The 27,783-nt window shown below is 40.5% G+C and overlaps 1 protein-coding gene across 2 annotated transcripts; it reads left to right on the plus strand.

The window, feature by feature from the left end:
- The first annotated feature begins 967 nt into the window (after nt 1–967).
- On the plus strand, nt 968–26,131 carry lpin1a (lipin 1a). Of its 2 annotated transcripts, none has more exons than XM_078251650.1 (23): nt 968–1,132; nt 3,010–3,210; nt 3,853–3,948; nt 9,798–9,894; nt 9,978–10,197; nt 14,794–14,868; nt 15,095–15,187; nt 15,332–15,449; nt 15,671–15,899; nt 17,565–17,717; nt 17,830–17,923; nt 18,602–18,798; nt 19,009–19,102; nt 19,629–19,698; nt 22,528–22,620; nt 22,826–22,887; nt 22,976–23,114; nt 23,524–23,672; nt 23,883–23,969; nt 24,196–24,348; nt 24,785–24,899; nt 25,096–25,199; nt 25,326–26,131. In XM_078251650.1, the coding sequence occupies exons 2-23, from the start codon at nt 3,019–3,021 to the stop codon at nt 25,447–25,449; spliced, it is 2,754 nt and encodes a 917-aa protein (XP_078107776.1). In that variant the 5' UTR covers nt 968–1,132; nt 3,010–3,018; the 3' UTR covers nt 25,450–26,131. The 2 variants fall into 2 exon arrangements, with proteins under 2 accessions (XP_078107776.1, XP_078107784.1); XM_078251658.1 differs by having other exon boundaries at nt 15,335–15,449.
- The last annotated feature ends 1,652 nt before the right edge of the window (nt 26,132–27,783 follow it).

Below are 27,783 nucleotides of genomic sequence, written 5' to 3' on the forward strand. Positions count from 1 at the left end.
CTTCTTCTTCTTCTTGTTCTTCTTCTTCTTGTTCTTCTTCTTGTTCTTCTTGTTCTTCTTCTTGTTCTTGTTCTTCTTCTTCTTCTTCTTCTTCTTCTTCTTCTTCTTCTTCTTCTTCTTCTTCCTTCTAATAAGGCATACATTTTAAAGGGTTTACAAGTTGCAACTAACAACTTTTTTTTAACTGTTAATGAATAGTGAACAAATGCTTAATAGATCAGTTATAAGTCATTAATAACAACTAGGATGTGAAGTTTTTCTCTCTGACTAATTGATATCCAAGTCATTAATAAGTCATTAATAATGGGTCAAGAGTTTCTCCCTTTCTAATAAAGCAACAACAAAAGTCATTTTATGAATGATAATACATCCTTAACAAGGGGTTGTTACTGTAATGGTCCAAGTCTGCAGCTGTAGATGTTAATACGTTTGATAAGTGGACCAAATGCCCCACAGGTCATGTCCAGAAGGTCAGGGGTCAAACCGTCCATTAGAGTGGGCTTTTCTAATAATTAAAGTAAACGACAGATCAGTGCTGTTTTATACAGTCTATGATCAAGTGTCATGTTGGTTCAGAATAAACACAGCCTCAACATGGCAACCCAACAGTAGTTATTTGAAAGGGGTTATAGGTGGTTTAAAAAAGTCAGTAAATGATGTATTATCTATTAATAAAGCCTAATTGCATCCTATAAATCCTTTATAAACCTTGGACAGGAGTACAGTAGTATGGATAAAATAATAGAAACCAATTAAGAATACTAAATACAGAATTAGTAAAATCACATTAGCATACAGTCATAATAGATCATAATATAATAAATAAATAAAAACATATAGGGTCAATGATTTTAAGAGGGACATTTTCAGTCAACATTGTGTGACGTCAGCGCCGGCTCAGCCAACCGGATCGTTCTGTATTTGCATTGATCGGTGGCGGTGGGAGGAATAGTTTAACCTCGGTTTACATAGCGAAGCAGCCTCGAGCAGAGCAGTGAGGATCAGCTGTCAGGAAAGCGTTACCGACAATGTTAGACCTGAAGACTGAGGACACGTAACGGACTAACGCTGCAGGGGACGTTTGGTGGAAAATTTGGATTACTGGAAAAGCGACATCAATAAATAGCCTAATGTAAGTAGGATTGCTGGACTGTACAATAATCTGCCGTCACGGAAATATTAAACATCATAATAGCCTATTCAGTATTTGTTGAATAGAGGCTTGAACTTCGGTTTTGCGTAATGTGCGGCTGTCAGAAAGAAGCTCCGGTGCAGACTGCAGTGCCTCACCCCGTGTGCAGATGTTTACATGTCGCCTTACAGGCCACACATGATACTACATGTTACAAAACCTCGTGTTTATATCTCGTTTGTTATACAGCTTCGACATAGGCGTTTTCATGCAAACAAAAACGACGTTTCCTCACTTTTTGTTGTCTATTTAGAGAGAATAAGGTCAGACCAAATTAGAAATAGCCTGTATGAAATGTGTCAGGCTGCTCCTTCAGTCACATTCATTCAGTTTTTATTGGATAATTATTCGCATTTTACATCTGCCTGTAAATCCCTCAGCCTATCTGTCACATCTGTCTGTCTCTGTTTGTATGTGGGTGTCTGGTCTCACTGTCTGTGCTGTAGTGACACCGGAGGTTGTTTTTTTTATATTGACTAACATTGAATAAAGACACCTCTGTGGTGTTGAGTGTTATTGCACCCTCGCCTCAGAAATAATAGCAGTTAGGGTTAGGGCGACATGAGTTTATGAGTGGTCTTTAGATTGGCTATTACATAACAGAGAAGCATAGTGATTGGCTGGTAAACAGATATTTCCTAGAAGAGTGGACAAGGCTTAGGTCATGTGTGTGTGTGTGTGTGTGTGTGTGTGTGTGTGTGTGTGTGTGTGTGTGTGTGTGTGTGTGTGTGTGTGTGTTCTTGTTTAACTATATTCGTGGGGTCCAAAAACCGGGAATACAGTATACTTGTGGGGTCCGGACAGCTTTGTGGGGCCAAAATGCTGTAAACCACAACTTTAAAGGGCTGTTTGAGGGTTAAGACTTGGTTTTAGGATTAGGGTTAGGATTAGGTTATGGTTATGGTTAGGGTAAAGGTTAAGGTTAGGCATTTAGTTGTGATGGTTAAGGTTAGGGTAAGGGGCTAGGGAATGCATTATGTCAATGACGGGTCCCCACAAAGATATGTCAGTGTGTGTGTGTGTGTGTGTGTGTGTGTGTGTGTGTGTGTGTGTGTGTGTGTGAATGATCCCATCTGTTTGCACGTGGTCTATGTAGACAGTGATATCAGGTCTGTGGCATGACCATGAATAAGTAAGTGTGCATGTCTGTTTGTGTGAGACAAAGAATAAAAAGACCAAGGGGTCAAATAATTATGTAATCTTTATCAAACAGTCCCACTGCCAGTTCTTGAGTAATAATTCACACTAAGAGGTTATAGTGTGCACAACTAGATGTCACTTAAGTTAGAAAATATATTTCATGTAATTTGGATTGACTGACCTGACAAAAGACAGATAAGTTCAACATATCCAAAAGACGCCACTGTTATTTTTAAGTTTAATCCTGTATTCATAGGTCAAGTACATGTGACAGTATACATTTAGTGTGTAGTGTATATCTATGGAGGGTGATTCGAGCAGAAGAGCCCCATTCTCATATTCCCAGTAATTGATGGGTGTTAACAAAGCATCCTCATCATTAGAATGTTCTCACATGGTCTGCCAAAATATTGAGCCATCTGTTCCCCTAGGCGACAGAGAACTAGAGGATGCCAGTATCTGAGTCAGCACAAGCAAGTCGCAGGTGGAAATTTTAAGGGACACTTTGTGCAGACAAGACAATGATGTCACATCTTTTACATACAGTAAAGGTCTGAAATATGAATTAAACCTAATTTAATGGACAACAAAAGAGAAAAAAAACTAGAGACGTCTGTATGGGAAAGTAATCAACAAAAACTCTCTCCCTCCCACTTTCCTTCTCCGTCTGTCTCCAGTTACAGACCATGAACTACGTGGGTCAGTTGGCGGGCCAGGTGTTTGTGCAGGTCAAGGAGCTATACAGGGGACTCAACCCTGCAACACTGTCTGGATGTATAGACGTCATCGTGGTCCGGCAGCCTGATGGCTCACTGCAGTGCTCCCCCTTCCACGTCCGCTTCGGCAAGATGGGTGTGCTGCGGTCCCGTGAGAAAGTGGTGAGATCCCTCACTCACGCTTTCACTATCTTTCTTTCTTTCTTTTTCATCTGCATGTACAATTTAGTTGTGTGTACTCAGAGACGTTTGCTCACACTTGTATTCTGACAACAGCATAAAAGCAAAGGCAAAAATAAGTTCCTAAGAGGTGATGACAAGTTTTAATCAGTTGTGGAAGAAGTATTCTGGCCTTTTACGTCTGTAAAAAAAAAAAAAACTTTTCCAAGTAAAAGCCCACCATTCAAAAGTGTAGCTTTTTATGACAAATTCACACGTTGCAGCACAATTCAGTTGACATTTAATGTGCAACGCAGTAACATATTTCAGCAGGCCAGAAACCATATTGTATTAATTGAAAATCAAACAGTAGTGCATTACAATATTACAATACAGCACATTAAAAAATAATGACAAATACATCACCCCCAACACTGTGTATGTATGCATTTCTACATCATTGTGGGTAAGTTAAAAGTGACAGATCACACACAAAAATACAGTAATTGCTATCTGTTGGACGAGATGGACATTTATTTACAAAACTAACAGTTACTAAACACGTCAACACAAAATCCCAAATTGAAGGATGTTTTATTAAATGAGGTTTAAAACATGTTAAAGGACTAATATTCTGTCTTGCAGGTGGACATAGAAATTAATGGCGAGCCGGTGAGTTTGCACATGAAGCTGGGAGAGAATGGAGAGGCCTTCTTCGTCAAAGAGACTGAGAACAGAATGGTGAGTAATGATTGACAAGAGTCATTACTCTGAGTCAGTAAACGCACACAAATATAGGACGGAACATAACTTACTGACGTTAAGGTCGTACAGGATAAACTAACACTTTACAGAGTGGTGCAAGTCGTCTTTTATGAACATTAACGCGGCAAAAACTAAAGAAATGCTGATCGACTTTAGGAAGAATCCCCCCACCCTCTCTCCCACCCTTATTAACGATCAAGCTATCGAAGTAGTGAAGCAATACAAATACCTCGGTATTATAATAGACGACAAACTCACCTTCGAGCCTCAAGTTGACGCTGTCTGTAAAAAATCACACCAGCGCATGTTTTTTTTATCGTAAATGCAATTTTAATGTCGATAAGACCTTTATGAGGATGTTTTATTGTTGTTTTATTGAAACTATTCTTTCTTTTGCCTTTGTGAGCTGGTTTGGGTCCCTCACTCTTAAAAACAAAAACAGGCTGCAATACATAACTAAAGTGTGTGGCAAAATTTCCCACAACTCTCTGACTGACTTAAAATCGCTATATGAGACAAAGACCTTGAAGAAGGCCCAGTCAGTCCTGGCTGATATAAGCCACCCCCCCTGAACAGCTACTTCATGTTGTTGTCGTCTGGCCGCAGATTCTGTCTGCCTAAATGTAGGACAAACAGACATAAAAACTCTTTTGTTCCTGCTGCTATAGGGTTTGTTAATAATTCAATGTGAGACGTGGACTTCTGTGTAGTATGTATCTATTTGTGTCCTCTATTGATAGTGTCTGTTGTTTGTATGGCTTATGTGTTGTTTATGTTGCATTCTATTGCTGCACAACGAATTGCCCCTCGGGGATAATAAAGACTCCTTGTCCTTGACCTTGACCTAAAATACAAGCAGTGCTTACATTTTTGCGCAGTAGTAGTTCTAACTGATTTCACCACCTGCCAATAAATGTGCAATTACATGTCATTGTCATGTTAGTTATCAGGTTTAGATCTCTAGTTTTACCAGCCGGACAAGCCCAGAGGCGGCAGAATCCTGCCCCTCCTTTCCAGTAGTCTGAGATGGATCATGAGACTGAGTTCTGCCAGACAGCTGCTGGTGGAGGCTTCAAAATCTTTTATTAGTTACCGGCCTGTCATCATCCTACAGTACCAGTGGGAGGGTTGGCCCGAAAAATCAAAACAGACAGTAGGTCTATGAATTCAATAAGTGCAAAATAAAGAGTGCCCTGGTCTTGATGACAGAAAATATGCCACAAAATCTGAATTAAACAGAAATGCAATAATACGATCATGAATGCCGTTTTTAATACAATCATGTGAGTTTTTTTTTTTTTTTTTTAAATAACTCGGCACCTTAAGAGAGTTGTCTAAAACCATAACAATAATCAACACCTGACTGTAAGACTAATAGCCTATATCAAGATTCTAAAATACCCCCAAAAACATTGGCAGCCAGAGAAGAGAGCACCAAGTTTCTGTAATAATGATTTGATTTCACGCAGATTGACCAACTTTTACAATTTTAGGTCTAATTGCAGAGGGTTCCAGGCAGAGGGATGCAGCGCACATAAAAACTATTTTACTTCAGGGAGTTTGGGAACTGGGAATGAAGAGCATAGCTGTTCATACATTTTTGTTGAATAAACTTACATGAATATATGAACCCGATGAATATGTTTTTACTAGGTCAATCGATTAAAAAATGTAATCTAATTAATTACGTACTCTGTGATTAATTAATCGAAATTAATCGCATACATAATTAACGGTGCCTGAACCGATACTTTTTAAGAAAGTAAGAAAAGAGAAGAAAAAAAAGGGTACTAAACAACAGTTGGTGACATTAAAGAACGGCTTGTTCATTGCTAAGGCCATATGGTCAAAATTAAATGTTTAATAATAATGTATAACAATAACAATAACTTATTTCACTAGTAAATTGAACGACAAAAACAACCACCAGATGGTAAAGGACATTTACAATAACTTCAAATGCACCACGACGCTGTAGTTTACCAGTTTCATTGAACGCACCGTCTGTGTTGTTTCTCCGACGGCAGCTACAGATTGTTACATCCCGGTGTTGAATCCTCTACAGTAAAACACAGTCAAACTTTACACCGTTTAGCGTTAGCTGTCAACATTTTAACGGTTTTTAATCCAGCTACTAGCTAGCGGTAGGCTAACGTTAGCTGCTGTCGAGTATAGTGTTAACTAGCGTCATGTGCAGCGGTGTTTGTGTTTCAGAGCATCAGAGAGAAGCGCAGACATATCAGTGGCACCAGATTTCGGTAGCCGGCAGGAAGAAGATTTTTACAAGTAAATGTTCCAATTAATGATCCAGGCAGAACATTCTTGTCTCCCTCCTTCATTTTACAGTCGAATGGTGGCTAGAATGGCTCTGGGTCAAACGTCAATATTGAATGCATTAATCTGCGTTATTCTTTTTAACGCGTTATTTTTTTCTCAGATTAATTAATCGAAATTAACGTGTTATTTTGACAGCCCTAGTTTTTACATTTAAAAATGTTTTATTGTTTATATATGGAAAGTATATAGTGTATATACATGTGTCTAAGAAATAAGAAATTATAATGTTAGGTATTTTCAACAGCAGCCTGGCTGTACAACGCATTGGCATTTGGTGTGACATTTGGAAAACAATCTGCTGATCTGAGAGTTTGTTTCTAAAAAAGCAGATAAAGACTTAAGCATGTCAGCTGAAATATAAGAATGAACATATGAACAACAGGAAGGAACAAGAACTTCTGTCCCCTCGTGTCATCCTGTTGGCCAGCATGAATTTATTTTCTTAAAAGTTTTCCTAGAAATAAACAATCAGGAACAGAAACAGATACAGACACGCAAGCAGTGGACGGTTTGTATCATTTTCACGCATGATTGTGGAAAAATTAACACTAATTTTCTCTTTTTCTCTATCAGACAACAACTGAGCTAAATCTTGTTGTATGCTGTTTTCCTATGCATTACAAACATCAAATCCATGGCATGGCCACTGTTGAGGGGCGGGTCTAGAGGGGGGGCACGGGGTGGCACCTGCCCGCCCCTGAAATATGATTGTCCCCCCCCCAATCCATTGGGCTAGAGTGCTGTCAATCTGACAAATTTGATTTCCATTGGATCAGAGTACTGTCACTTGTCTTCCTGTTCTGCCAATCACTGCCTTTCCATTTGGTAAATGGATATAGGCCTATACTTTAAACACACATTGTATGGCAGCTGTGTACTTTGTTGAAATTTTGAGGTCAGTTGAGAAGTAGAAACATATTAAACTCACTGTAGAGCACTTGTTAATGGGATTAATGGGATGTTGGAGGGTCAGGGGCATGAGGGGGAGCACTCCTTTGAAGGAAACAAGGATGAGTGGTGAGCATGATGAGAACTGGCTATGTTTCCCAGTTAGGAGTTAAGAGGAATATGTCGTAGTCTGAGAAAATTCTATTCCTTATCTGAGCAATTACATTGGTTTTATTACTTACTGTCTCTGTCAAAGGTATGGGAGCCTTTCTCCAACCGTCAATCCTTGACATCATTTTTCCTCCACAGAGTGGAAAACCACCAGAGGGCTATTTATAGAACCTTCCCTGCAGTCGGCTGCACACAGGAACTGGCTGTCACTGATCTGTGTGCTGTCCAGTCAGACGAGAAGACAGGCGAGATGGTCAGACAGACATACACATAGTGAAATAGGAGCAGGACAAACAAGACACGCAGAGGCCAGATAGGCAGACAGCACATACATCACATACTGTACAGTACTAAAGCACAGATAAACATACACAAGAGGAAACACTCTCAGATATGGCAGCTTGAGGATAGCTATAGCATGGTCTGTTCCAGTTTCGAATGATTTATCTTCCATCAGTGTTTTTGTTCCGCCTTTCAATAATGGTCTAAGTTATCATCTTAGCTATTTTAAATGGAAAAAGATCACAACAACATTTTTGAGGAACTATTTGGCATCAAGCCAAATCTGTGCCTCTAACCCCCCTCTACTCTCTCCCTCTCGGTTCATCAGGAGGTAAAGTAAAATATGAGGATTTGTTGGGGCTTGAGTATTGGCAAATAGATTCCGCATGGGATGTTCCAGCAGAAATTAATCTTCAAGTTAGACAATCAGGAATCTTTAAATAGCTGTGGTTATGAAACACACATGATGTAATTTATCTTTATCTTGATGTGGTTACGTTAAAATGCCTTGCAAGGGAAAACTGAAAATTAAGTGTAATTGTTTTCACGTTTGTCTAATCTATTCACTGTATAACCAACTTTAATTTCAGTGAGACTAATCTCAGTTATTACATCATGTCATCTAGTTTTTGCAGTGTATAAACAAACACTTTATTGTTGGTCAGCTTCATGGGTGAAGTGGGTTTGTCTCAAAAGATAGACCATCTGAAAAAATAATTCATTCATGTAACATATTACCTTGATGCAGGTAGATCAAGAAAATAATATATACAGAAATAGTACATCAAGCTTTGATAGAAAGTTATGTAATATATTAGCTAATAGATTGAGAATTAAGCATCCGAAAACATTTAAATGAATTAAAAGTGCTTAGGGGGTGGATATTTAGAGCTCTGAGCAGATGAGCTGTGACCTGGTATAGTGCACATCCTGAGCACTGTCCCTTTCTCTCTCCCATCAAAAAGAATGGGGCTGTGTTGGACTGTGTCATGACACGTGCACTGCAAGGCATGTGTCAGTCTGCACTCTTTGCATCATCTCTTTATCTTTCCCTCGCTGTCTCTGTGTGTCTCTTTCTCTTTCTGGCATAGCCATTGTGGTGAGACTGTGATGAGCAAATCTGTGTGATTTTACTAATCTCAAACCCAAATTCCCACCAGATTATGTAAAAAGAAAATCTGTCTCATCAATCAGCAACACTCATTTTCTACTCTGCAATAATGTGTTTTTGTGATATAACACAATGCATTTTCTAGCAAAGCTAGCTGCCTGGCTCCAAGAATGACGATATCTGTTGGTTGGCAAACCACTTTGTTCTGGACTGAAATATCTCAACAACTATTGCATGGATTGCATTGAAATTGTGTAGACATTAATCGTTCTTACACTTTCACCCCAACGGCAACAGCAATGTCTCAACAACTATTCAATAGATTGCCATGAAATACGTTACACACACTCATGTCTCCCTCAGGATAAATTGTAAGCTTTGGTGACAAATATATCAAAATATTGGTAACGGCAAAATTAATGACATTCCCATCAGCCTCATCTGTAGGCTACTTTGTGTTTAGTGCTCATTAGCAAATGTTATCATGCTAACACACGTGGTATTAACATTATACATGCTTAGAATCAGCATTGTCGTTAGTATGTTCACATTAGCAGTAAGCTCAAAGCAACGCACCGCCGTGTCTAAAAGTACAGCCCTACAGAGCCACTAGCATTCTTGTTTAGCCTTGTTTAGCTTATTTCTCAACAACTACTAACGTTAGATGGATTGGAATGAAATTTGGTCTTGAATGTGTACTTTGTGTTGTGTGCTAATTAGCAAATGCTAAACTAAGATGGTAAACATTATGCCTGCTAAACATATGTTAGCATTGTCTTTGTGACCATGTTGCCATACTAGGGTTAGCATTTTGTTTAAAGCACCGCTGCACCTAACTACTGCCTCACAGAGCATGGCTGTAGAGTCTTTAGCTTCTACCCCACTTCATATCTTCGCACCCACTTTCCCACATGATTCCATTCCAAATTTCAATTATTTTACTGTACATTTCAGTTCAAGTAGGAAGTTAATCATGATTTTTTTTTTTATCATATCTATTATCTCATATAATCATGTCATGTTTCTGTTTTGACAGGAAATAGTTCCATCCTACCTAGCAACCTCACCCATCCTGTCAACGGGGGCAGAGTTAATGGAGTCCCAGCTAGGCAGGGGAAGTTCTCGTCACCATGGTAGGCCCTGTTGAGTAAAGAATATTTTTGAATTTGTGAAAACGTGTGTGTGCTTTTTTAACAGTTTTTATCACATTACATAGACACCATTCTGTGCAGCTCACTTCCTGTCCAGAGCCTGGGACTGCAGCAAAGTGATGGCATAATGATCAAGAAGAGGAGGAAGAGGAGGAGGAAGGCACGGCCAGAGGCAGGCAGCGGAGGAGGAGGCAGGAGGGAGGAGAGCGGGGAAGAGTTCTCGGAGGACCAGGACATGTTTACTATTGACTTAAGCTCGGATGAAGAGAGAGAGGGTGAAAGCAGGTGTGTATGTCTGTGTGCATAATAGATTATTTGATTGTGTGTTGAACATTTTAGGATTTTAGGAGGTGTGTGTGAGAGAGAGACAACTTTCGTCAGCAGTCACGATGTTGTTTGTCAGGCAGATGAACCACTGCTAAATACATTTCTAATTTTGTGGAGTGGAGAGAGTGTGTGCATGTGTGTTTGTTTTTCATGCATGAGTGAGTAAGTAAGTGGTTAGCAGCTATCTAAAAAAGGTAATGTGCATTTGCACCACATGGATCAGATGAACAGAAATACAAAAAATCACATGTAAACTAAGGACATTCTGTTAATGCTCACATTGTAATTTGTCCATTTATAGCAGTGTGGCTCCATGGATAGCAATGTCGACCACTTTGGTCCAGACTGAAATATCACTGAATATCATATAACAGCTTTTTAGATGGATTTCATCCCATTTTGTGAAAAAAAAGATTTCCCCCTTAGGATGTGTTGTAATGACTTTGGTGATACCAAGACAATTAGTGTTGTTACATTTATGCTTTAATTATAACTAAGAATTGTATCACAATAAAATGTCAGCCCAACATCGGTGCCTCTTATAGCCCTTGAAAACTAAAGCTTTTCTCTGTAACATTACGTATTCATGACTAAAAAGCAACAGTCAAAGTTGAAAAAATTCTTTAGGTAATATTTATTAAGTTAACACACAAAAAACCAGCCAACCTGCTTCATTGGGACTGTGTGGGTGTGATTTGTTCAGATTTGATTGACAGTGACCAAACAACCCATCAACTGTCATCTGATTCAAATTGTTGCTAAATCCTAATAATGTGACATTACCTTTCTCTACTGAGCTGCCCATGTCAAACCAGTGAATTATCATAGAAATAACCTGATTGAGAAAATATGTTTTCAGGGCCTTTAAACCAATTTTATGCCGCTTCTGTCTCAATTCGGTAAAATCATTTCAATGGCTCAAATTAAATTCTTAGGAACAAGTTAAAGCAACACTACTTTTCCCGCTTCGGTCCCCCTACAGGTTGGAAGCGGAATTGTCCATGACATTACATTATGCAAGTTTGCCAGATCGGGTAGCAGATCTGTAGTTCGAAAGAACTGGACAATGTAATGTAATGGACAATTCCGCTTCCAACCTGTAGGGGGACCAAAGCGGGAAAAGTTCTCTAGCGTTGCTTTAAGGGGATGAGAATTAATGGGCGAGCCTGCATGTGCGTGCATGTTTGTGTTTACGTATGTGTGTAAAGCCGTTTGAAAACCAGCTCTGTTTGTGGGACGCGCTCCAGGGATTTGTCGTTCCCACGGTTTCTCTGTTCCTTTGAAATAATGGCTCTTTTTTTAAGGAAGTTAACCACATGTTATGGCCGGAAAATTTCCAAAACCCTTAAAGACAAGAAAGAATGTGCGTCTGCCTCATGTCATGTTTAATACTGTACTACATGTGGTTTCGTCAAACAGGCTGCAAACGTAGTTTTCCAAAGTAATGATGAGATAAACCGATATTATTGTTAGGTTAAACAAATCTCTTCCATCCATCCATCTTCATCCGCTTATCCGGGGTCGGGTCGCAGGGGTAGCAATTCCAGCAGGGGACCCCAAACTTCCCTTTCCCGGGCCACATTAACCAGCTCCGACTGGGGGATCCCGAGGCGTTCCCAGGCCAGGTTAGAGATATAATCCCTCCACCTAGTCCTGGGTCTCCCCCGAGGCCTCCTCCCAGCTGGACGTGCCTGGAACACCTCCCTAGGGAGGCGCCCAGGGGGCATCCTTACCAGATGCCCGAACCACCTCAACTGGCTCCTTTCGACGCAAAGGAGCAGCGGCTCTACTCCGAGCTCCTCACGGATAACTGAGCTTCTCACCCTATCTCTAAGGGAGACGCCAGCTACCCTCCTGAGGAAACCCATTTCGGCCGCTTGTACCCTGGATCTTGTTCTTTCGGTCATGACCCAGCCTTCATGACCATAGGTGAGGGTAGGAACAAAAACTGACCGGTAGATTGAGAGCTTTGCCTTCTGGCTCAGCTCTCTTTTCGTCACAACGGTGCGATAAATTGAATGTAATACCGCACCTGCTGTGCCGATTCTCTGACCAATCTCCCGCTCCATTGTCCCCTCACTCGCGAACAAGACCCCAAGGTACTTGAACTCCTTCACTTGGGGTAAGGACTCATTCCCTACCTGGAGAAGGCACTCCATCGGTTTCCTGCTGAGAACCATGGCCTCCGATTTAGAGGTGCTGATCCTCATCCCAGCCGCTTCACACTCGGGCTGCGAACCGATCCAGTGAGTGCTGAAGGTCACAGGCCGATGATGCCATCAGGACCACATCATCTGCAAAAAGCAGCGATGAGATCCCCAGCCCACCGAACTGCAACCCCTCTCCACCCCGACTACGCCTCGATATCCTGTCCATAAATACTACAAACAGGATTGGTGACAAAGCGCAGCCCTGGCGGAGGCCAACTCTCACCTGAAACGAGTCCGACTTACTGCCGAGAACCCGGACACAGCTTCGCTTTGGTCGTACAGAGATTGGATGGCCCTGAGAAGGACCCCTCACCCCGTACTCCCGCAGCACCTCCCACAGTATCTCCCGTGGCACCCGGTCATACGCCTTCTCCAGATCCACAAAACACATGTAGACTGGTTAAGCATACTCCCAGGCTCCCTCCAGGATCCTTGCAGAGTAAAGATCTGGTCCGTTGTTCCACGACCAGGACGGAATCCGCATTGTTCCTCTTCAACCTGAGATTCGACTATCGACCGAACCCTCCTTTCCAGCACCTTGGAGTAGACTTTACCGGGAGGCTGAGAAGTGTGATACCCCTGTAATTGGCACACACTCTCTGGTCCCCCCTTTTAAAAAGGGGAACCACCACCCCGGTCTGCCACTCCTTAGGCACCGTCCCAGACTTCCACGCAATGTTGAAGAGGCGTGTCAACCAAGACAACCCCTCCACACCCAGAGCTTTAAGCATTTCTGGGACGGATCTCATCAATTCCTGGGGCTTTGCCACTGTGGAGTTGTTTAACTACCTCAGCAACCTCCACCAGGGAAATTGATGCCAATCCCCCCCTCATCCTCCAGCTCTGCCTCTACCATAGAGGGCGTATTAGTCGGATTTAGGAGTTCCTCAAAGTGCTCCTTCCACCGCCCTATTACCTCCTCAGTTGAGGTCAACAGCGCCCCATGCTTACTGTACACAGCTTGGATGGTTCCCCCGCTTCCCTCCTGAGGTGGCGAACTGTTTTCCAGAAGTACCTTGGTGCCGACCGAAAGTCCTTCTCCATGTCTTCTCCAAACTTCTCCCACACACGCTGCTTTGCCTCTTTCACGGCAGAGGCTGCAGCCCTTCGGGCCCTTCGGTACCTTGCAACTGCCTCCGGAGTCGTCTGGGATAACATATCCCGGAAAGACTCCTTCTTCAGTCGGACGGCTTCCCTGACCACCGGTGTCCACCACGGTGTTCGTGGGTTACCGCCCCTTGAGGCACCTAAGACCCTAAGACCACAGCTCCTCACCGCAGCTTCAGCAATGGAAACTTTGAACATTGTCCACTCGGGTTCAATGCCCCCAGCCTCCACAGGGATGCACGAAAAGCTCCGCCGGAGGTGTGAGTTGAAAGTCTGTCGGACAGGGGCCTCCTCCAGACGTTCCCAATTTACCCGCACTACCCGTTTGAGCTTACCAGGTCTGTCCAGAGTCTTCCCCCACCCCCTGACCCACCAGATGGTGATCGGTTGACAGCTCCGCCCCTCTCTTCACCCGAGTGTCCAAAACATACGGCCTCAGATCAGATGAAACGATTATAAAATCGATCATTGACCTTTGGCATAGGGTGCTCTGGTACCAAGTACACTTATGAGCATCCCTATGTTCGAACATGGTGTTCGTTATAGACAATCCATGACTAGCAACAACAAACAACCACTCTGGTTTAGATCAGGGAGGCCGTTCCTCCCAATCACGCCTCTCCATGTATCTCCATCATTACCCACGTGCGCGTTGAAGTCCCCCAGCAGAACTATGGAGTCCCCGACTGGAGCCCCATGCAGGACTCCACTCAAGGTCTCCAAGAAGGCCGAATACTCCGAACTCTTGTTTGGTGCATATGCACAAACAACAGTCAGAGTTTTCCCCCCCACAACCCGCAGGCGTAGGGAGGCGACCCTCTCGTCCACCGGGTTAAACTCCAACGTAGCGGCGCTCAGCCGGGGGCTTGTGAGTATCCCCACACCCGCCCGGCGCCTCACACCCTGGGCAACTCCGGAGAAGAAAAGAGTCCAACCCCTATCCAGGAGTATGGTTCCAGAACCAAGACTGTGCGTAGAGGTAAGCCCCACCAGATCTAACCGGTAGCGCTCCACCTCCCGCACAAGTTCCGGCTCCTTCCCCCACAGAGAGGTGACATTCCACGTCCCCAGAGCCAGCCTCTGCTGCCCGGGTCTGGTCCGTCGAGGCCCCTGACCTTCACTGCCACCCAACAAATCTCTTGTTTGACTTTATTTGGACTTGCAGAGACACTGTATTTATAAAGTATGGTGTGTGCACAGGTTGTGAAATAATGTGCATGTGTGTGTTTGTGTTCAGGCCTGTGTACGGTGATCAGGGGTCTACAGTCAACACGCACACACACCCAAGCACTAATTGGATCCGTTCACAGAGGTAATTACTTTGACACAAAACACACACAGATACACACTTCATGATTAACTTATTCTTGTCTTGTTTAACTGTCTAGTAAACTCGTCTTAACCTTTATTGAGTTCTTTTTTATTTTGTTCATATTGTACAACGCATTTTTGACTGTCTCTCAATCTGTCTCTTTCCCGCTCCTCATTTTCTTTTTCTGTTTTTGTCTGTCTTCCTGTGTCTTTTTATCTTCCTGTAGTCAAGTGGTTAAGGAGACTCTGTCCATCCCTCCACACTGTGCTCTGTCTATCTCTTGTCCTCAGCAGACTTCTCACTTCTCCTGCCCTGTTAGGTATCACCTTCAATTTTACTCTCACAGTTAACATAAAATTACATTAGAATTTCTGATTTATTTTATTCAAGTATTTTGAAGTCTATAATGTATGTTAAATGTACTTTCTTTAAAAAAAAATAAAAGTGTCTTTCACTTTCCCAGCAGCCCCGACAATTCTAGGTCATCAACACCGAAGAGCGACTCAGAGCTAACCAATCATCCAAACAAAGACAACCCTGAGATGCTATGGAGCTGGGGGGAGCTGCCACAGGCTGCCCAGGTATCTGCACACACACACACACACACACACACACACACACACACACACACACACACACACACACACACACACTGCAGCCACTCTGCACCTGCTTACATGTTCAGATTTAGGAATAGTTTGATTACTGTAAGTGTATTTCCCAAAATAGAAAAACGGTGGAGATAAGGAATGTAAGGGTAGAAAAAAGTGTGTAACAAGTTTGATCTCTCTCTCTTTCATAGCCGTCCTTCCTGACTTCCCAGCAGAAGCAGGACCCTGCCACAGCAGTCTCCATCCCGGTGTCTGCCAGCACTCACTTCAGAGCCATTAGTGACACTGGACCCCCCTCACTCACTCTCTATGCTGAGGAGACCGCTGCTTATGGTGGGGACAAGGACACTGAAGAAAGCAAAAATGGAGGCAGGGTCGGACTAACCACTAAGACTGGAGACAGGGCTGGAGGTGAGCATGGTAGGTATATGGAAGACATATATTTAACTACAAGCGCCTAGAATGACATTATGGCCTAAAATGTTTTTCTTTAAATCAGATCTGACTTGTTAACTTTTTTTATGGATGAATCATACAGTTTTTTACAATCACTTTGCTACTAATTTCAGAACCTTGACGTCATTTTTAAAAACTCTAGACACAAGACACAAAACTCAAAACGATCATCACTTGTAACACAGGCTGTCCAATGTTCAAAACATTGCATTGTGCATTCATATCTTTAAATAAATCTTGCACTTGCACAATCATTGGTTCAAAAAACAAATTTATTGTGAAATACCATTGAAACGTTACTTTAGATCACCCACACACAAGCTATCCATAGTTTCACTGGGTCATCGTTCGTACAATCATTAAATATTGTAGTACAAAATAGGTGATACATGTTTCATTATGGTACTAGATGTAAAGCCTTCCCTGTAAAAGTACTGCAGTAGTAGAGCGAATACTACAGACAAACCTGAAATGTATTGATGAAAAACAATACAGTACGATCACAACATAGGTTTATTTGAATCAAAGCAAAATAATTAGCTACAAAATAGAAAAGAAAAGACAGTACTGTAAAGCATCAAAATGCAGTGTTCCTCAACTTTCTTGTACTGTAAAAAGCAAAACAAAGAAGTGATTACTGTACTTCTACATATTCATCAACTCTGTCTTGTGGATTTGGCCGCAGGTTCTCATCTACATTGCAATTAGCCAAACATCTTGGAAAAAACCTTCGGGCATGGTGAACAATGTGGTACGAGTATATTTAAGTATATGTATATGTATATATACAGTATATATACAGTTGTGGATTATATATACAGTATATATATATATATCTCAATCATCAGTAACATGTTGGCAGAATTGGACAAGCAATTCCAAGGGCCTGCATGCATACAGTGCAGTACTGTCAATACTGTAAATAGTCTCAAAGGTGGTACATGGGACCATAGAAACAGTGTCTGATAGACAGTAGTACATTACAGTATAGAATGATGATGAAATATTACATCCATAGATAATGTAGTCTAATTGGTTCATGTTCCACACTAATTGGTGACAATGAATCTCGTTATCTTGAAACTTTCATGATCTAAACATGGAATATTGTTTGTCTGTTTCCATACAACTATGCATTAAGAGTAATGCAACAGTTACTTATCATTTTGAGTAGTTGTATCGATTGATAGTTAGATCATTGTAATGAAATGAATAGACAATCATCTGAAATGTAATGTGTGAATTTCTTTTTGAAATAGTAGTACTTTGATGTTAAGTTGTGTCGTATTGAACAGGTGATCTTTGTTAAATGAACAAATGATCTTTGGTTTATGTGTATTGTATCCAAGCAATTGAAAAAAAGTGTTAGAGTTTTGAAAAATGTGTATTTTGATCAGTGGTTGTGAGTTTTGTGTCTAGAGTTTTCGAAAAATGACATCAAGGTTCTGAAATTAGTGCCAAAGTGATTGTAAAAAAACTGTAAACCAACAGGACAGCCTAATTTAAATGGTAAATGAAGTGAAGTGTAGAAATGCAATATCCTTGTGGAAAATTATGTATCAGTATATCCTGTTGTCCCATGAGCTTGTTTTATGCATTAGTTGATTCTTTACTGTTTTTGTTCCATAGGGAGAGAGTTGGAAAGTGTTGGGCCATCGTGTGCAGAGATGGAGGGTTTAACAACCTGCCCAGTGTCTCCCAGGATTCTTCTTGATCATCTTGATGAAGACGGGAATGGAGGAAGTCCCATCAAAAGAACTGATTCACCATCCAAGAGGAAAGGTATCACTGCTCTATCCCAAACAATACAAAGGAATTTCTTGAACTCAAAGCGTCTATATGCTTCATTATCACGCTACTGTTACTGATGATGTGTGATATTGTCTCTTATTAGAAAAGAGAAGCCAACACCTTGGTGCTGATGGCATATACCTGGATGACATTACAGAGCTGGAGCCTGAAGTAGCTGCTCTCTACTTTCCTAAAAGGTTCATTAACAAAAATATACATGTACCGAACATGTTGATGCATGCCTTCATATGAGTGCAAAACATACTCCACCCCAAATACACACACCTACTGTATAGAAGGCTTTCATGTGGTTTAATTCCCCCTCTGGCGGCCACCACGGAGGTAGTCGGCAGGATTCAAAAGAATTATGAAGACTTATTTGTGTCGTGGTTTTCAGAAGTCTTCAATTACTTTTGGACTATTATTTGTGATTGTTTGGCTATAGTTTACCATCACTGCATGATTGCATTACATTACATTTATTTAGCTGATGCTTTTATCCAAAGCGACTCACAATGAGTGCATTCAACTATGTGGGTACAACCCCAAAAAGTGCAAGAATCATGCAGATACATAAAATATGCTAAGTGCATTTAGAGGCAATAGGAGATAGAGAGAGTTTTTTTATGGGCCATGGTGCAGTATGAACAGATGAGTTTTCACGCTGCGACTTATTGCAAATACTTGCAGTAATTAATTGTTACAGTTAAGTAAGTTCAATAAGTGTGGTGGCTGATGTGAACATGCTGCTTTTCAAAAAAAGGTTAGGTACTTTAAGGCACTTTAGGTTAGTGTTTATTTGACCTACACCATCACAACAATATTTTTTAGTGATGTATTTGTGTTAGAGCGTGTGTGTTTCTCTTGCTTCTCAGTGACGGAGGCAGTAGCTCAATGAGAGGGGACTCTGAGATGCTGATGATGATGGGAGTGCGGAGCGCTAATCAGTCCCCAGTGGGCAGCAGTGGGATGGACAGCGGCGTAGACAGTTTGTCCGACCAAGTAGGGGACCTGCCTCGTGTTGCCATCTCTTTGTGCGGAGGACTCACTGACAACACAGAGATTACAAGAGGTAGGATGAGGAATGTACAAGGAGGCAATGACAGAAGGACAAAACATAAGGTTACAATGCTGTTCAATTTGAACTTCTTACCCCTTCTTCGTTTTACAGTAAAACATGTCTTTCAATCTGTTTGTGTTCTTACCTCTGTATGTACTATGTGCGTGTGCGTGTGTGTGTGTGTGTGTGTGTGCGTGCATGCGCGTGTGTTTCATGCCACAGAGCAGTTCAAGGAGAGGGCAATTTCCTACCAGCAGTTTTCTGAAAACCCTTCGATTATCGATGACCCTAACCTGGTTGTCAAGATAGGAAACAAGTATGTACTGCTATACTATATCCAATACCATAGTGTGATACACATTTAGACATTTAGCACCATGCTGCAAAAAACGTAGCTTTCAAAGGAATAGTTTGACATTTTGGAAAATACCCTTTTTAGCTTTCTTGCCTTAAGTTAGATGAGAGGATCGATACCTCTCTAATGTCTAAATATGAAGTTAGTGTCAGCAGCTGGATAGCATAGTTTAGCACAAAGACTGGAAACAGTGAGCTTCCCTCTGTCTGATTAACTTCTCTTATTTGTTTAAATCTATATTAAAAAAAAGTGTAAAAATGATGTGCCAGACTATTTCTTGGCTGGTCGCATCAACTTCCTGGAAGTTACTGTGCTTCATATTAAACGTGCATACATGAGAGTGATATTGATCTTCTCATCTAACTCAAGCAAGCAAGTGAATAAGCATCACAGGAGTCCTTTAAAAGCAAATATATCAGCTGTCTTGGTCAGCTAGAAGTCTGAGGTGTAAAGTAGCGCTTATAGCTCTCTCTGTCATCTGTTGTAGGTACTACAACTGGAACACAGCCGCTCCCGTCATGTTGGCCATGCAGGTCTATCAGAAACCACTGCCGCAGGTAAGACCACCTCAGTGATATATATATATATTCTCTAATCTGTTTCCAGTTGACTGTATGTTTTATGTTTTGAGTTTATGGCATCAGTGGTGGAAGACGTATTCAGATTTATTTAAAGGGAACAACTCACTGTAGCTGTTGTTCTTTCCGGTCGCCGTCCATCTCGCAAGTCAAAAATAGTCGAGGGAGGAGAGTAAAGATGGAAAGCTCCTAAAGCTTAGTTCCATATAAATGCACGGATAATTTATTGTTTTGTCGTTAGTGAAACACAATATTGACCTTGTAGTTGAAAAAGGAGCCTCATATAAGAATGACATTTCCTCCTATGGAGTCCGTTCATTCGCATTCGGAGATCGACTATTTTTGACTGAAAAAATGGCGGATAGCGTAAACAACAACTGCTAACGTGAGTTGCTTAAAACCTTTCTTTTTAGTAAACTCTGGGTACACAAACAATGTTCTCAATGCTCAAGTTTATGTGTAGAGACCCTGGTGATACTTAGAGCAAAGTTTCATGTTGTGTCGAGCCTTCTTAGTGTTTTAAAAATAGTGATTTTGATGCTAGCATAAAAGTGCCCCTAGCACTCCCATTCAAAAGGCCATTTGACCGAAAAACGAAAATACGGTAAATCTTAAAAGTGGCGTTTCTGCTTTTAAACGAAAGTTTGACTCGGGTACATTCAGAAAAAAGACCCTAGGTTGCATTTTGGCGAGAGTTACGCTTTAAGTACTGAGATTCAGTACTTCCTCCACCACTGATAGGCAGACAGGTGAATACAGGTATATTTAGACAGACAGAAAAAATTATGTGTTTTTTGTACATTAAAGCATGTAAGCATGTTCTAGTGGAAACCCAAAATACAAGTATGAACTGGAAAATGAGCATGATGTGTCTCCTTTAAGGCAAAGTAGCCAGTATTATCACCAAGGTGTAACTAAAGTATCAAAAGTAAAAGTACTCATTATGCAACAGAATGGACTCTCTCAGTTGTAAATTAAAATATATATATATATATATATATATTATATAATAAATTATATATTATATTACTGTACTAGTATTTCTGATGTATTACTGTATAAGCAGGAACTTTCATGTTGTATACTTTACATACTGCTGGGTAGTTGAATCTATAAAATTAAGAAGAAAGAAGAAGACACACTTTATTAATCCCAGATGGCATCTCATTTGTTACTGTTTTTTAATGTAAAATCTGAATCTGCAAAGTAAGCCGTTACTACAGCTGTCAGGTAACTGCAGTGGAGTAAAATGTACAATAGAAATAGAACTACTCAAGTAAAGTACAAATGCCTCAAATTTTACTTACAGTAAGCAGTACTTGAGTAAATCCTCAGTGACATTCAACCAGTGGTTATCATTACTGTTGTTATACAATTATATGCTACACCAGAAGTAACTGAGTAAAGTGATTGTACAGAACTATGTTAATGCTGCACTAGTAGACAAACTGTGGTATGTTGCACTCCTCCTAAAGCTCCATCCCCCAAGTTACATTATTTGTCATTGCTGTGCCATGACCATTTGTCAATAACGCTCAAACCTGCCCTGTGTCACAGCTTATATCATGTGCAATGGAGCTCTTTTCATTAAAGTAAATGGATAAGGTTTTTTTTTGTTTTATGTTGTTTTGGTCTTTCTTTCTTTCTTTTTTTTACATTCTTTGATCTACTCTTTTCTATTGTGGGATTAAAATGAATCACTTGCTACAACATACATGTCCTTCAGGGTAAAGTTATACAGCATAGAATGATTTTTTTTACATTTTAAAATAACTATATTATGTTTTTAAATTATTTTAATTTGACTTTATTATCATTATATTTGTTAGGTGATGTTTGGTGTATTGTAGTGTTCTGCAACCCCCTGCATCACATTCTCCTGGGCACTCCCAGCATTTTGCAATTATTAATAATTCTCCCTAATCTGATGTGTCACTACAATGTTGTCATATGCCAGCGTCTTCTCATTGTTTCATGAAAAAGTTGACCAAATGCTTCTGTTCACATTTGTTTCTGGCTGTCATAATAATCAATATTCAATCATTTCACTTACTATTGTACAGTACATAAGATATTTGGACAAAGCTGACAATATTGTTGTGGCTTGTCTGATATTGGCAACCGATATGCCAGGAATGGGGAACTTCGCATCAAAGCTGCTACTTTTATATCAGTAAAATATGGCTTTAAATCTAACTGTTTTCCTAACACTTTAATAATGTCATGTCCTTTTTTCCCTTTTATTTACGTATTATCTTTCAACCACCATCCATCCGATGTTTATGTGTTCTAAGTGTTGGTGTTTGAGTTACGTGTTTTCTGCGTTTGGCCTCTTCTCATACTGCCTCCCTGGTCTGTTTGGCTCCAGCTCTTCCCAACCTGTATGGTGTTTTCTTGCTTTGCTTGGGTGTTTGTCTGGGCATGTCTTTGTCTGTCTGTCTGTTTGTTTTTCCATCATTTCCCACCACTGTCAACCATGTCTCTCTCCTCATCTTTGTGCTGTGTCTTGTTGCATTTTCCTTCACTGCCATCCAGTCACAATCTTCAGAAGTCTTGTCCTTTTAGGTTTTACTTTGCATCCTTTGCTCTTTGTTTGTGCGCCATTGAATTTCCACCTGTGACTGCCTTTATTTCGGTGATTTAGGTTTGAAATGTGCTGTTTGTTATTTTTACTTTTGTATTTTTTCTGTGCTTTCTGGTCCATTGGTTTACCTGTATTTTCTGCTTCACTTTGTTTTGAGTTTCTCCGGTCAATTTTCAGTTACTTTTTCAGTCATTTTTGAGTTGTATGTGCATGGTTGTCCCTAGGCCTCAGTGGAGAACATCATGAAGGAGAAGATGCCAAAGAAAGGAGGACGCTGGTGGTTCTCATGGAGGAGCCGGAACAGTGACTCCAAATCAGTAAGTACAGAGATACACACATTGTTGGTGAGATTATTTTTTAAATATAGTCCTTACCTTTTATTATCTACACAGTAAATAATGTCAGAGGGGGGAAATGATAGGAGGCAAAGGCTGGGAGCCATATTTCTTCCTCACATCAACACATGCAACACTTTTTAAATTGATTAAGCCAGTTGTGACCTTTGAACTTTTTGCACTTCAGGATTCAGTGACAGATGCAGGAAACTGTGGAGAGAACTCACTCACTATGCCCTCAGTGAACAGGTGATTTCTTTTATGCTTTAAATCACCAGCACTCCCATTTTAATCTGTTTTCATAGTTTCACCAAATTTGTTGTCTTTGATTTTTCAGGATGAAGGATGAGTCATCCTCTAGTGATGAGGACAACAGATTGTCCAATCAGGCATCAGGTTCCTGCCAGTCAGAGCTCCTTATGACTTCTGGCAGCATCTGTTATAAGAAGACTCTTCGGCTCACCTCAGAGCAACTGGTATGTGTTACTACAGTTGGTTTTATTGACCTTAACGGGGAAAGAAACATGCACACAAGTTAGTTTATGGCAGCTTTGAAGCTCTATAGTGACTCATTATATATTGCACACTATGATAAAGCAAGAAGGTGGACAAAGTACTGTATATACTACATTACTTTGATAACAAACATGGATACATTGTTTCCCTTGGACCAGTCTCTGAAGATATATAGTTGGTGACATTTAGTGTATCTTTAGATGAAGGGTTTTATTCTCACATTTTGTTTAGATGAATAACCCATACATAGTTGTGTTATTGCATGCAATTTATCTGGAGTACATGAGAAGCCTGTTAGAAAACATTTTAAATGTCCTTCTTTCGATCTTTGTGTGTTTGTGTGTGCGTGCATGCTTGTATGGTTTACAGGCTAGCCTGCAGTTGAAGGAGGGTCCGAATGATGTGGTGTTCAGTGTCACCACTCAGTATCAGGGCACCTGCCGCTGCAGTGGAACAATCTATCTTTGGAGCTGGGATGACAAGATAGTCATCTCCGATATAGATGGAACCATCACCAGGTAAAGGAAAGCAAGGCAGCTGCATGGCAGTCTCACTGTCACTGTTATTAGCCAATGGGAAATTCACAAACCAGCCTATACAGAAGACAGTTCAGTTTCAACCTTCACCAGTAGATGTCAGGTTTTACACATATTTGGTGTCTCTATTTGCATTAATTAAGTGTTTCTGTATTAATTGTGTGATGTTGCCTGGCTTGTGTCGTGCTGTAGGTCAGACACCCTGGGTCACATCCTCCCCACACTGGGTAAAGACTGGACCCACCAGGGTATCGCACGACTCTACCACAAAGTCAGCCAGTGAGTGCTGCCTTACAATCTGCTCATGATGTACAGAGTGCAGTTGTTAAACCAAGGAAATTTGGCTTAATCAGCTTTTATAATATAAATGTCACACTTATTTGTTCAGCTCATTGTTTATTTTACTTTAACTGAAATATATGTAATGTTATTCTAATGATTCTTAATTTAAATCACAGTGCACAGCTAAGTACAAGCTCTCTCTGTGTGTGTCTCTCTGTCACAGAAATGGATATAAATTCATGTACTGCTCGGCGAGGGCCATTGGCATGGCTGATATGACACGAGGCTACCTGCACTGGGTCAATGAGAGGGGAACCATGCTGCCAATGGGCCCGGTGTTGCTTAGCCCCAGCAGTCTTTTTTCTGCCTTGCACAGGTCAGACACACACCACATGTACAAATTTGCTACATCGGAGTAATTAGTATGGCCTTGAAATCATAAAAAATTAAAACATTTAACAATATTGAATAATAGTTACTTTAATTAGTTTTTTATAATTGTATTTTATCAGGAGCAGCTACAAGGTAATGGCAAATATGTAGTGTTATAGCAATAGGCTAGATGCATTTTTTGTCTAATCTACTGTATACGTATATACAGTATATCGATTTATATATATATATATATATATATATGTAATGATGACTGGTCATATGCAAATATTGCTATGTCAATTTTAGGGATTTTCATGCCTTTAATTCTTTTCATCTGTTTACAAATGAATTAATTTCAAAACCCCAACTGCATGGGAAACTTTGACATCTTTCCCAGTGGAGGTGTAAAACGTTTAATGTCATTCCGTGATGTGTAGGGAAGTGATTGAGAAGAAACCTGAGAAGTTTAAGATTGAGTGTCTCACAGACATAAAGCACCTGTTCTACCCCAACACTGAACCATTCTACGCTGCTTTTGGCAACAGAGCCACGGTGAGACTGCTGCACATGAACAGAAACAAGCATGCACTTTCTCTGTAACAAGAGGATTACGTTGTAGATTTCATAAGGACAATGTTGTCATTTCTGTGATAATAGTAATTATTTGTGTCCATTAGGTGAAATCACTTCATTTTTTGGTGCTTTTGGTAGTGATGCTGATTGTTTGTTTGTGTATGTGTGATTTCAGGATGTGTATTCCTATAAGGAGGTGGGTGTTCCTCTGAACAGGATTTTCACTGTCAATCCCAAAGGGGAGCTGATACAGGAGCATGCCAAAACCAATATCTCCTCGTAAGCTATATTCTCTGTTTCACTTGATTTTCATCCCTGTGATCTGACTCTGGAAATGTGTGTATACAGATGTTTGACTGTCTGAATTCTGGTTAAAGTCTGTAAAACTCTGTGTCTCCCTTTCAGCTTTGGGCGTCTGTGTGAGATGGTCGACCATGACTTCCCGGTCCTAGCTCGAGATGAGGAAACAGACTTCCCCTGCTCTGACACCTTTGATCAGTGCACCTACACGGAGCAAACAACTTCCTGATGGCAGCAACCAGAAAGAAGAAAACTGAGGAAACCCAATGAAAATTATCATTGAGGACGCTGTGTTCCAGCTTTTCTCCACATCAGGCAGTGTCAGGCACGACACTGTGGTCAGTGGTTCCGCGATTCATCGCGAAAATCAGCCCCAATTCAGAGTGAAGGTGTTGATTATTTTAGAACTGTAACTGATAATTGAATGAAGCTCTGTGGCTCCTTTAAGGATCAAATACCATTTTTTTTATTCAAATATATATACAAGATATTTTCATTTAACAACATTTGGTTAAAAGGCTGTTGCAAATATACATAAAGGTTTGACTACGTTGACTATTTACAGTCCAGAATGGGAATCATTTTTGACCTATTTGAATCTAAACTGGTCCTGTAACAGCAGACGGAGGTGGGGAGGCGAGCTTGTATTCGGAAAGAAGTTTTCCTAGTCGTAAGCTGTGACTGTGGGGGCCTATTGGTTGCCATGGAGCCAGCAGGGGGAAGCCGTAGAGGGGCTGTAACTGTAAATGATCGCTGTCAGCTGGCTGGCTGGAAGAGCCTGATCCTCCAAAACTACAGGCGTGGGAACAGACCATAAACAGCTGAACCTATTGGTTTGTTTGTTTATTGAATCAAAGTACCAAAGCCTGACATTTAAACTGCAATATCTCTAGAGTTAAAAAAAAACACAACAGCAAGGAAAAAAGGAACATGATCGGTTAAAAAAGACTAATGATACTGCAGAGCACAACTGTACAAAGCTACAATCTTCGCACAAAGTAACTGTGACTACTGATCAAAGTAAATGAATGTGTTTTCAATACCCCACATAAACAAACCTTACCATCATTCAACCCTGAGAACACAAGCAGACCTAAGGGTTCATTGCAAATAAGACTGCTGTGCCAGAAAAAAGAAAAGAAAAGCATTTTTTTTGGAATTGTTTAGAGAAGAGAGAACAAAAAATCCCTGATGAATTTCAACAGCTGCAACTGATGCTTCTACCTGAGGATTGCTCAACACAGAGTCACAAATCACACATTAGCAAGTGCACTGACTCACAGACAAACACTTACACGTAAAACTTGTAAAGACATTCCATAGACAATGCACAACATTGCAGAACATAAGTACATTATACCTCACTGTTTTTCAGCTCCGTAAGAGATTCTTTTGACTGGTTTCCATTCTGTCCTTCATACCACACCACTCTTTAGCCACACTGGTAGATAGAAACGCTGCCACACAAAACACATACTGTTTGCAAGAGGGTCAAATTTATTATCATATTTTTTTGCATCAATATTGCTTTGGTGTAAATATTTGGTCATCCACCTGATAACCATTATTTCTCAGAATTCTATGCAAAACAAAAGTATCTTAAAAGTATTAACTCTCCCAAGTTGACCTAAGCATTGGGTGCAGTCCACTCACCATGTACATTAGATAGGAAATTATTTTGCTGTACCACACAGAATTTGTACACAAGCAGCCCTTCCACATTGCCTACACAACTGGTTTTTACAATTGATAATACAATAGAAATTACATATGCAATTCAACTTTTCAAATCTCAAATTAGCCTTTTGGTCATTTTATTTTAAATCTTGTTTAGTAAAGAATACTGTACCCATCGCATGCAATAAATTCACCAAATAGAAGAGACTCTTGGTGGAAGTTTTATATACAGTATGTGGCTGTAGTAATCTTTTCTGACCTTGAGTGCAATAGATACAGCACACCACTTTGCAACAGAAACACCCATTACATTACTTACAATAAAACTATCCAGAACATGCAAAAATAGCACAGATAGTGTATGCAGTCATCTTTCTGTGCCTAACTACTTTGCAGGTTCAACTAAATGTGTGTGCTCTTCTGACCGTGTTACTGTGAAAGATGTGGCTCTGGCACTTTTTCTAACTTGTGTTCAGTGACAATACTCAAGTTAAATGCAGGACAGTGCCAATCACTTCCGTCTGTTCTTATTGTCTGTTTTATATGTGCAAATAACACCAGGGATAGTATATAAATCACTCAGAGTGGATGTTATTATCATGACTAATGCTCATCAGTGTAATTACTTTAGAAGCCCATAAAGGACTATGTTCATATATTTTAAGTATTGTAAAGTTGTTACTGCACAGATCAGGATACTTTTACTTTTATTTATGCAGTATATATAAATACCGTAAGGTGTTCTCGTCACATATATTCTTTGTCATTTGTTATCAAATGTTTTCATCCGTTGATCAAATAACATCTACTGTACTGCATTTATGCGAGATGGAAGCCTGTCTGTTTATTTTTACTACATGTCTAACTTAAAATGGAGGAAACCACT

This window comes from Sander vitreus, chromosome 1 (assembly GCF_031162955.1).
Source record: "Sander vitreus isolate 19-12246 chromosome 1, sanVit1, whole genome shotgun sequence".
Lineage (NCBI taxonomy): Eukaryota > Metazoa > Chordata > Actinopteri > Perciformes > Percidae > Sander > Sander vitreus.